The sequence below is a fragment of the Tupaia chinensis genome, unplaced genomic scaffold (genome assembly GCF_000334495.1).
Source record: "Tupaia chinensis unplaced genomic scaffold, TupChi_1.0 Scaffold000567_1, whole genome shotgun sequence".
NCBI classification, from domain to species: Eukaryota; Metazoa; Chordata; class Mammalia; order Scandentia; family Tupaiidae; genus Tupaia; species Tupaia belangeri.
In genome coordinates, this window is record NW_006160080.1 from 1,078,512 (window position 1) to 1,089,169 (window position 10,658).

The 10,658-nt window shown below is 43.1% G+C and overlaps 1 protein-coding gene across 1 annotated transcript in view; it reads left to right on the forward strand.

Annotated features, from left to right (window-relative positions):
• Nucleotides 1–10,658, forward strand: part of SYAP1 (synapse associated protein 1) — a 60,788-nt gene that overhangs the window by 26,295 nt on the left and 23,835 nt on the right. Inside the window, exons 4-5 of the mRNA XM_014591373.2 lie at nt 5,060–5,178; nt 8,535–8,601. Of these exons, the coding sequence (XP_014446859.2) occupies nt 5,060–5,178; nt 8,535–8,601 (186 nt within the window). The remainder of the gene's footprint in view (nt 1–5,059; nt 5,179–8,534; nt 8,602–10,658) is intronic.

Genomic DNA, 10,658 nt, shown 5'->3' on the forward strand with positions numbered 1-10,658 from the left:
AGGGCTCAGGCCGGAAGGGCAGGTGGGGTGGGGGAGCGGTAGGGAGGAGGAAGGGGAGGAAGGTGTGTCTGTCCGTCCTCTCCAGGACGGAATATTGGGGACGATCTGAGCAAGGCCGAAGCTTCATCTAGCAGTCAGGTCCTGTCCCTGAAGTTCCTGGTGACATGTCACTCTGGAAAGTTTGTAAACATTGGAAGCAAGATCGCAGTAAAGCGATGGGGCCCGATGTCCTCGGGTTCACAAGGAATTTTTTTTTTTTTTAAAGTTCAGCCAACTTTCACTACCCCCCCACCCCCTCACCCCGAGGCAGGGAACATTGATGATGGCCTTGAGTTTCTTGAAAGTATCTTTTTACCCTTCGGGTAAAATGTGTTGTCCGAAATAAATTGACAGCTACTGAATGCGTCCATTATGGTCTCTTCTTTTTTGTTGCAATGAGACCTTTCTTCTTAGGACAGGAAAGGAGCGGCCAGTTGTCTGCTATATGCAAGTTGCAGTGTTGCAGTACTGTTTTAGGAAGGCTTTCTCATTTCACCTGTAAAACACCCCTCACACCCCCCCACACACCCCACCCTCCGGGTTGGGGAACAAACCCAAAAATACTGAGCCGAAGTTACACTGAGAGTAAGTGATAGAAGTGGAATTTGGACCTTTGAACCTAGATATCATTTCAAAGCCCACGTTCTTTCCAGATTTACTGTCTAGGGAGGTGAGAAAATAATAGGTATGAAAAATATAAACACATGCTGTAGTGATTCTGATCCTGGAGAGACTTTGACACATTTATGTAATCAAAGAAAGCGTATCTGAGGACATGGGTCCTAAGGACTAGTACTAAAAGTGAGAGAACTGCAGCAAAGGTAGATATTGACTTTGGCAAGCTTTTTTTTTTTTTTTGAGAAAGTTTTTGCTGTAGGGCGATTGCCAGAGAGAGACAGAAAGTGAAAAATCACCCCCCAGAGGGGATGATCATGCCACAATTCCTTCCCCTCCATTCTCTTGAAATTTGGGGCATGCACGCACATGTACCCAAGGTGAGTTTCAAGCTACCAGGTCTTGGACTCAAACCGTAGTTGGCCATGTGGGAGTCCATGATGTAATCATTACACCATCTGCTGGTCCCTTAGCAAGCATTTTTTTAGGAATCCGCTAAAGGACAAGTAGAGGACAGTAAGGGAGGAGAGAAACCTGAGAATAAAGAAACACATTTGAATGAAAAGAGACTTAACCTTCAGAGAGTGTATTGTAGGATGGAGGGGCAGAGAAAACAGACATACTTTCAAATCATGACAGTACATAATCTCAACCTAAGGGCCTCAAATAGTGCACAAGAGAAATCAAACTTCAGTGCTATGCAATAAAAATCACTGAAAAGGTAATGGCTCTTTCCCATGTAGGAAACAAAGAATGAGCTTGGAATACTCAGGAGAGGTGAGGAGATGAATTTGACTGTAGCAGAGTCTGTATTAGGTAGTTGGGAGAGATGAAAGTGGGAATAAGTTATGAAAGGCAAGGAATCACTTGTTTACTTGATTTCACAGAAAATAGAGAGCTAGGGGAGTATTAAAAGTGACTTCTTAAAACTGAGGGTTTGGGGGAACCAGCAGGTGGTGTGGTGGTTAAGGCACTAGACTCCCACATGGCTGACCATGGTTCATGTCCTGGACCTGGTGGCTTGCTTTCTCATTTTCCCTCTCTCTCTGTGTGTGTGTGTGTGTGTGTGTGTGTGTGTGTGTGTGTGTGTGTGTGACTTTGATTGAATTAAAATAAATGAATAAATAAATACAATTAACTCATTCTTTAAAAAAAAAAAAAACCTGAGGGTTTGAGTCAGCAGGTGGTACGGTGGCTAAGGCTCTGGGTTCCCACTAAGCTAATCATGGTTTGAGTTCCATACCCAATGGCTTGAAAATGACACCAGGCACTTGTGTGTGTGTGCCCAAAATTCTGACAAGAAAAGGGATTACAGCATGGCCATCCCCACTGGGGAGTGATTACTCTCTCTCTCTCTCTCTGGAGAGTGTACATGCCCTATGGAAAAGACCTAAAATAAAATTAAAATTTGGGGACTTGGGTCAGCCATATGGATAGGCTCCAGGTTCAGATCCTGGGCGACCTGAAAATACCAGGTGCTCTGTGATCTTAGTTGCTGTAGGATTGCAAATCATGGCCTGTCAAAAATAGCTAAATGGGGCCAGCAGTTGGCATGGTGGTTGAGGGCCCTGGACTCCCACATGGCCGACTGCTGTTCAAGTTAATAATTACTTTATTGAACTTTATTTATTCTACTCTTAATGTGACAAGAGAGGGACAGAGAGAGAGAAGGGGGTAGAGGGAAGTGAGAAAGCAAGCCACCAGGTCTGTTTGTTTTTAAGAATTATCTTACTTTTTATTTTTAATCTTTTAAATTTTACCAGAGAGGGACAGAGAAAGAGAGGGAAAGTGAGAAGGCAAGCCACTGAGTCTGGGACTCGAACCTTGATTGGCCATGTGGGAGTCCAGTGCCCTTAACCTCCTCACCACTTGCCAGCCCTCTCCAAAGAATAGTTTTATAAAAAAGTGTGACTGCTACCCATTTCATCTTACCACTCTGTGTATATGGATTAGTCATAACCAAAGACATGAGTGATTTTCCTAAAGCTTAACCTTTATTATGTTACTCCCCATTCTCCATTCAACTAGTGCTTATTGGTCCCCACTGGGGATAAAATGGTGAGTCAGACAACCTCAGTTCCTGCCCTGACGGGGCTTAGAGCTGGCCTTCAGTCTGACTGAGAAGACATTCACCAAAAAATCGGTAGCGTCCTGTCTATTGTTGACCAGGCTAAGCAAATGCTTAGAGAACACATTTCAGGAGTACCTACTCTAGTCAGGGAGCCAGAGAACATTTCCCAAGGAGAAGAGACCCAGGGGCTGTTGAGAGTTAGACAGATAAAGGGAAGGCGGATAAAAGTGTTTCAAACCAAAGAAGAACATATTTGAGGCATCCTTGAAAGTACTAAATAATCTCTGTGTGGTCAAATGGATGCAGACAGAGTGGGGAGGAAGGGGAGAACAAATCCAGAGATCGTCCTGTGCTACGGTCAGAACAGGGCGTTGAGGTGGTCAGCAGATAAAATCAGACACAATAGGAGAAAGACTGTCTAATGGTAAAGGAGGTGGGACTGCATGTTCCCAGATGCCCATACAAGCTGCCTGACTCCCTGGAGAGATACCACCCACAGAATGAGTATAATCAGAGGTGCCAAGCTCCCACTGCCATTCTGTCGGAGACCCTTCCTGCCCTTCAACAGGTGCTAAAAACAGAGGCAAGCTTGACCTGTTAGCCTGAATATTCCCTTTGAGATGAGGAGGCCAGTTGCCTGAGGAGTGGGTTGCAAGGAGCATGTTCCATCAGGTACAGTTGCAAGACCTGTCTTGGGTCTCCTCCTACAACCCGGATTCTGCAGTGTGAACTTTGAAATGATAGGTGTCTACAGATGGGCCTCTATTGATAGTGCAGTGGAGCCTGACACATGTGTCTTTCAAGTCTTCCGGAGAGCTTACGTTGTGTTTTGTAAAGGTGTAAGTTGTGTGTTCCAGTTTTAACTTGTTCTATATATTTGCTCCGTATTACTGGTTTAAAGGGACTTGTATTTCTTTTTATTCTTTTTTTTTTCTTTTGAGAGGTTTTTGCTATAGGGCACGTGCACTCGCCAGAAAGACAGAGAAAGACAGAAAGTGAGGAAAAAAAAAAAAAAAAAACCAGACGAAAAATCACCCCCCAGGAGGAATGGCCACGCCACAGTCCCTTCTCTGCCTTTCTCTCAGCATCTTGGGCACGCACGCACACGCACCCGGCATGAGTTTAAGCCACCGGGTCCGGGACTCGGACCACAGTCGACTACGTGGGAGTCCAGCAACATAGCCATTACACTAACTGCTGGTCCCGAAAGGATTTGTATTTCTATTAGGATTTGCCAGGATTTCTGTTTATTAGAAATTCCCCCACGGGGTTGGCAGGTGGTGTGGTGGTTAAGGGCACTGGACTCCCACATGGCTGACCACAGTTTAAGTCCTGGACCTGGTGGCTTGCATTCTGACTTTCTCTCTCTCTCTCTTTTACTCTATGCTTCTCTGGTCAAATTAAAATGAATGATTAAATAAATACAATTAAATAATATAATTCTAAAAAAAAATGGGGGGGGGCGGCAAGTGGCATGGTGGTTGAGGGTGCTGGACTTCCACATGGCTGAAGTCTCAGACCTGATGGCTTGCTTTCTCACTTTCCCTTTCTCTCTCTGTCTCTCTCTGGTGAAATTAAAAAATAATAATAAATTGAAAAAAATAGTAAATTGTTTATTTTTTTTAATGGGAAAATCCATTTAAAAATTTTTTCCCTAGCTTGGGGCTGGCAGGTAGTGTGATGGTTGGGGTGCTCAACTCCCACATGGCCAACTATGGTTCAAGCACCAGACCTGGCAGCTTGCGCACACGTGCTCGCTCTCTCTCTCTCTCTGTCTCCCTCTCCCCCCTCTCTCTCTTCCCCCTCCACCCCTTCTGGTGAACACATGTGCCCTGTAGCAAATTTTTTTTAAAATGATAAAATTGAATAAATAATTCTCTAAAATAATTCCCCCAGATTTATCATAGAATGAGTTAATCTGAGAAGGAAAGGACTTGTTTTCCCTTCTTCGGACAGAAGGGAAGGAAGAGAAAATAAAGGTGTGGTACTTGGGGTCCAAAAAGGAAAGAAAGGATAAAGGAGCGTTGTTGGGTTTTGTGGAGTAGGAGAGATTATTTACTGAGATAAATCAGAATTAGAGATTTGAGAAGGGCAAGAAAAGTTTAAAACAGCTTACTGGGGACAGTATGCTAATGGTCTTTGAAAGAGCTGAGTAAAGGCCCAGTGCGGATGGCCAGGCCACCAAGAAAGTGGCTGTGCTTCTCCTTCCTTCTTTAATTAATGAAGGATTTGCTCTATTATTTTTAATTCTTACAAGATCTCTTTAAGGGAAAAATCCCAAATATATTCAGCATTGTACTTGAATGGCAAATGGACTCCTTCTGTTCTTTACAGACTATCTGTTTAACTTTGCAAGTGCGGCCACCAAAAGGATAACTGAATCAGTTGCTGAGACAGCACAAACGATAAAGAAATCCGTAGAAGAAGGAAAAATAGATGACATCATCGATAAGGTACGTTTAAATACCTTTCGGAAGTAGAAATTGATTAAATTAGTTAGCAACTAACAAAGTGATCGCTTAAGAACTTTTTATTTTTTAGGTTTTCACCATAGGACACATGCGCTCATCAGAGACAGGGAAAAGCGAGAAATCACCCCTGGGCGGATGGCCATGCTGCAATCCCTTCTCCATTTTCCTCTCGGGATTTTGGGCATACACACACGTGTGCCCAGCATGATTTTAGCCACCAGGTCCAAAATTTGAACTACAGTCAGCCATGTGGGAATCCAACACCTTAACAACTACACCACCTGCTGGCTCTTAAGAACTTTTTATTTTTTAAGAGGTTTTTGCCTTTAGGGCATGTGTACTCACCAGAAAGAGATAGACGGAGATAGTGAGAGGGAAAGTGAGAAATCACCCCCCTCCAGGAGGATGACCATGGTGCAACACCTTCTCTTCCAGTCTCCTCCTGGGATCATGGGCACATAAGCACACGTGCCTGGCATAATTTTGAAGCCACTGGGTCCAAGACTCAAACCATGGTCGGCCATGTGGGAGTCCAGTGAAGAAACGACTACACCATCTGTTGGCCCCATAAACATTTATTTATTTGTCTTGATTTTCAAACTGCCCAGCCTGGGACTTGAACTGTGGTCAGCCATGTGAGAGTCTAGTGCCTTATCTACCACATCACCTGCTGGCCCCAAGAAATTTTTTTTAATCTAACTAGATTATTATAATGCTCCAACAAAATTATCTTGTTGAGATTCTTGATTTTTCTCCTCTTTGTATAACAAGTAGCTATGACATAAGTTACTTAATTTAGGGACCAGCAGATGGCATAGCAGCTACATTGCTGAACTCTCACATGGCCAACTGTGGTTCCAGTCCTGGACATGGTGGTTTGAAACTCACCAGGTGCATGTGCATGCATGCCCAAGATTCCAGGAGGAGAATGGAGTAAAAAGGATTGCAACATGGCCATCCCCCCTGAGAGTGATTTCTCACCTTCCCTCTCACTGTCTGTTTCTCTCTCACAAGTACACACGCCCTAAGGCAAAACCCTTTTAAAAAGAAAGTTTACAAGGCGGCAGGTGGCCTGGTGGTTAAGGACGCTGGACTCCCACATGGCCAACTGTGGTTTGAATTCCTGACCTGGTGGCTTGCTTTCTCGCTTTCTCTCTCTCTCTCTCTCTCTCTCTCTCTCACTCTCACTCTGTTCCTTTCTGGTCAAATTAAAGTAAATGAATAAATAAATAAATAACAATAAACAAAATAATTCTTCAAAAAGAAAAAGAAGAAAAATTACTTGATTTAAGGGACCAGCAGATGGTATAGTGGTTATGTTTCTGGACTCCCACGTAGTTGACCGCAGTTTGAGTTCCAGACCCAGTGACTTAAAACTCACATTGGGCACATGTGTGTGTGTGTGCCCAAAATCCTGAGAGGAGACTGGAGGAGAAGTGACTGTGGCAAGGCCACCCCCCATGGGGAGTGATATCTTACTTTCTGTCTCTGTCTCTCCAGTGAGCACACGTACTCTATAGCAAAAATCTATCCTAAAAAAAAGGGACCAGCAGTTGACGTAATGGCTATGTCACTGGACTCCCATATAGTTGACTGCAGTTCAAGTCCTGGACCTGGTGGCTTAAATTCAAGCTGTGCAAATGTGCGTGCGTGCCCAAGATCCCGAGAGGAGAATGAAGAGAAGGGATTGCGGTGTGGCCATCCCCCCAGGGGGTGATTTCTTGCTTTCTGTCTCTCTGTTTCTCTCTGTCTTTCTGGCGAGCATACTTGCCCTATAGCAAAAATCTCTCCCCCCCCAAAAAAAAAATTACTTGATTTGAATAATGTGTATTTTAATATACTCTGAAATAGATTGATACTTTGGGGGTTATACTAAACTTTTTATGTTGAGTTTAATTTTAAACTTTAATTCAGGATATATTTATGCCTTTGCATTATTTGGTTAAGTTTTTTTAATAATTATTTTATTTAACATTATTTATTTACTTATTTATTTTAATTTGGCCAGAGAGGGACAGAGAGAGAGGGAAAGTGAGAAAACAAACCACCAGGTCCAAGACTCAAACCACAGTCAGCCATGTGGGATTCCAGCACCCTTAACCACCATGCCACCTGCTGGCCCCTTTAGTTAAGTTTTTAAAGTCTCTTCAACTCCCTTTTTAAGACAAGGAATGGGACCAGCACATGGCATAGTAGTCACATGGCTGGACTCCCACATGGCCTACTCTGGTTCAAATCCAGGACCCCGTAGCTTGAAAATCAAGCTGGGACATAGGTATGTGTGCCCAAGATCCCAGGAGGAGAATGAAGAAGGGATCCATGGTGTGGCCATCCTCCTGGGGAGGTAACTGCTCACTTTCACTGTCTCTGTCTGGTCTCTCTCTCCATTGAGCACACACATCCTATTTCAAAAACTTCTTAAAAAAAAAAAAAGACAAGGAATCAGTTTGTTTTAGACAGTGCTAGGTGTGGGCCTGGGGAATTTCATTTATGTTGGTAATTATTTGAACTAAGGAGATCATCAATTAAACCTTGGCTATACTGTTATTTAAATATTATTGTTATGTATGTTATTTGTTCTCATGACATTTAACCTGTCTTTTATTCATAGAACAACACAAAGTTCAGTTTTTTTGTTTTGGGGTTTTTATTTGTATAGGTTTTTGTCTTAGGGTGTGTGCCCTGATAGGGGTGGGAGGACAGAGACAGTGAGAGGGAAAGTGAGAAATCATCCCGTAGGGGTGGATGGCCATGCCCCAATCTCTTCTCCATTCTCTTCCCGGGATCTTGGACACAAATGCACACACGCTTGGCATGATTCTGAAGCCACTGGGTCTGGAGCTTGAACCGTGATCGGCCATGTGGAAGTTCAGCAATGTAACCGCTATGCCATTTGCTGGCCACAAAAATCCAGTTTTTAAATCATTTTACTTTTATGATTAAAGAGACAGTGTGTCATAAAGGAGGTTTTATATGTAACATTTCAAAACTAAAGATCTGCTTTTGTTAGGGAAATGAGGGGGTATCACTTTTCTGAGCCTTTTTATTCAAATGAAAGGAATAAAATAGTCTCAAATAGACTTTTAAAATCTTGAATGTAGGGCTGGCAGGAGGCATGGTGGTTAAAAGTGCTGTATTCCCACATGGCCGACCACGGTTTGAGTCCTGGACCTGGTGGCTCGCTTTCTCACTTTCCCTTTCTCTCTCTCTCTGGTCAAGTTAAAAAAATAATAATAACAAATGAAATTAAATAAATAAATATTTTTAAAAATCTTGAATGTAGTTCTTACCTAGTAATAAACTTTCCAGCTTAATTTGACTTTTTGTATTTTTAACAGACAATTATAGGAGATTTTCAGAAGGAACAGAGAAAATTTGTTGAGGAGCAGAATACAAAGAAGTCAGGTATGCTATAGGTTTGTCTTCTGTTTTATTGAGCACCTGTGATGTATAGTACTAAGGCTCTGAGAATACAAAAATGTGTATGTAGGGACCCTCATCCTTTGGTAGCACAGAGACTAGGTGGGGGGACCAGCAGGTGGCATGGTGGTCAAGGCACTGGACACTCCCATATGGCCAACTATGGTTCGAGTCCCAGACCTGATGGCTTGCTTTCTTGCTTTCTCTCTCTCTCTGGTCAAATTAAAATAAATGAATGAATAAATAAAATGAATAATTCTTAAACAAAAAAGAAAACAGAAAAAAAAATAAAAAACAAAGACTAATCGAGAAGACAAGCCATAGACCTTTGGAGTTTAAAGAGAGGGAGTAAATTGTTCCTGGGGCTAAGGCACTAGGCAAAGGCTTTCCAGGGGAGTGACTGCACCTGCAGTGACAGAGGCCCACGAAAACTCACGGGAACTATTTTTTCCTTTGTATTGCCAGAGTGCTCATGGATGACTCACAGAGAGGGAGGGAGAAAGAATGTACACACATCCCCAAGTGGATGTTACCACACCACAATCCCCTTTCCTCCATTTCTCTGTCCCATCAAGATTTTTTTTAAAATTATTTTTCATTTAACTTTATTTATTTATTTACTTATGTATTTATTTGATGGCTATATGTCATTTGACTAGATTTCCTAGGAGGAGTTGGAACAGACTCAGGCCAGGATGTTTTTTAAGGTTTTCGCCATAGGGCAGGCACATGTGTTCACCAGAGAGAGAGGGAAAGTGAGGAATCATCCCTTGGAATGAAGGCCCCACTGCAATCCCTTCTCCTCCATTTTTCCTCTTGGAATTTTAGGCATGTACACACACGTGCCCAGCATGATTTTCCAGCCACTGGGTCCAGGGCTTGAACCATGTTGGAGAATCCAGCACCTTAACCACTATACTACCTGCTGGCCACCCCCCCCCATCAGGATTTTAGGCACACACATATACATGCTGTTTTTGAAACTACCAGTGCCAGATTTTGAACTGTAGTGAACCTTGTGGGGATCCAGCTCCCTCCACACAGCCCTTAACCACTGTGCCCCAAGGCTGGCCCTCACAGAACTTAGTCAGTTCATTTCTTTATTGGCAAATACCCATTGAAATGTTTGTAGTTATAAGGCCTCAGAATACCAACCTTTACCATTTGGTGGTACTCAAACACAAAACCAGCCTCATGTCTTTGAGTTTGGCAGATATAGTAGAAGCTAACGCAGTTTGAGCTGTGCCACATCAGTGCTGTAGGAGTTCCCGTCAGGCTTTTTCGCACTCTGGTAAACTCAGAAGTGTGAAGCAGTTTTTTTGGACAAAGAAACTCCAAGTTAGCATAACTTGGAGATTAATTGGAATGGTAACGTTGATCCTGGCTTGAGGACTTGCTGTAAGGGCTGGTGCCTCTGAAGTAGGACCTGTGAGGGAGTTGGGAGTGAACTTTTTGGAGGCAATTGCAGTTTTGAGGTGCCTCTTAGACATCCTGGTGAGAGGCACATAGATGAAAGCAGAAAGTGAACACAGGTGGTTTATCTGGGGAAAACCCTGACCCTTGGTTGCACTAGCCACATTTTAAGTGCTCAGTCACCACACGGCTGCTGGCTTCCATGTTGGACAGTGCAGGCATAGAACATTTCGATCATTGCAGTAAGGTCTTATGGTCCGTGCTGCTTCAAATTAAATGAATGGGCTCCTGCAGCAGTTTATTCCTGTATAAAGCATCCATCTAGTGATAAAGGTTATTAGTCAAGTCACTTAAAAACTATGAGACTTGGGACCAGCAGGTGGTGTGGTGGTTAGGATGCTGTATTTCCACATGATCGACCGTAGTTTGAGTCTTGGACCTAGCAGCTTGCTTTCTCACTTTCCCTTCTCTCTCTCTTTCTCTCTCTCACTCTATCTCTTTCTGGTGAGCACACATGCCCTATAGCAAGTTAAAAGATAATAAATAAAAATTTTTAAAGAAATATTTATTTGTATAATTGGGACCAGCAGGTGGCGTGGTGGTTAAGGCACTGGACACTCCCACATGGC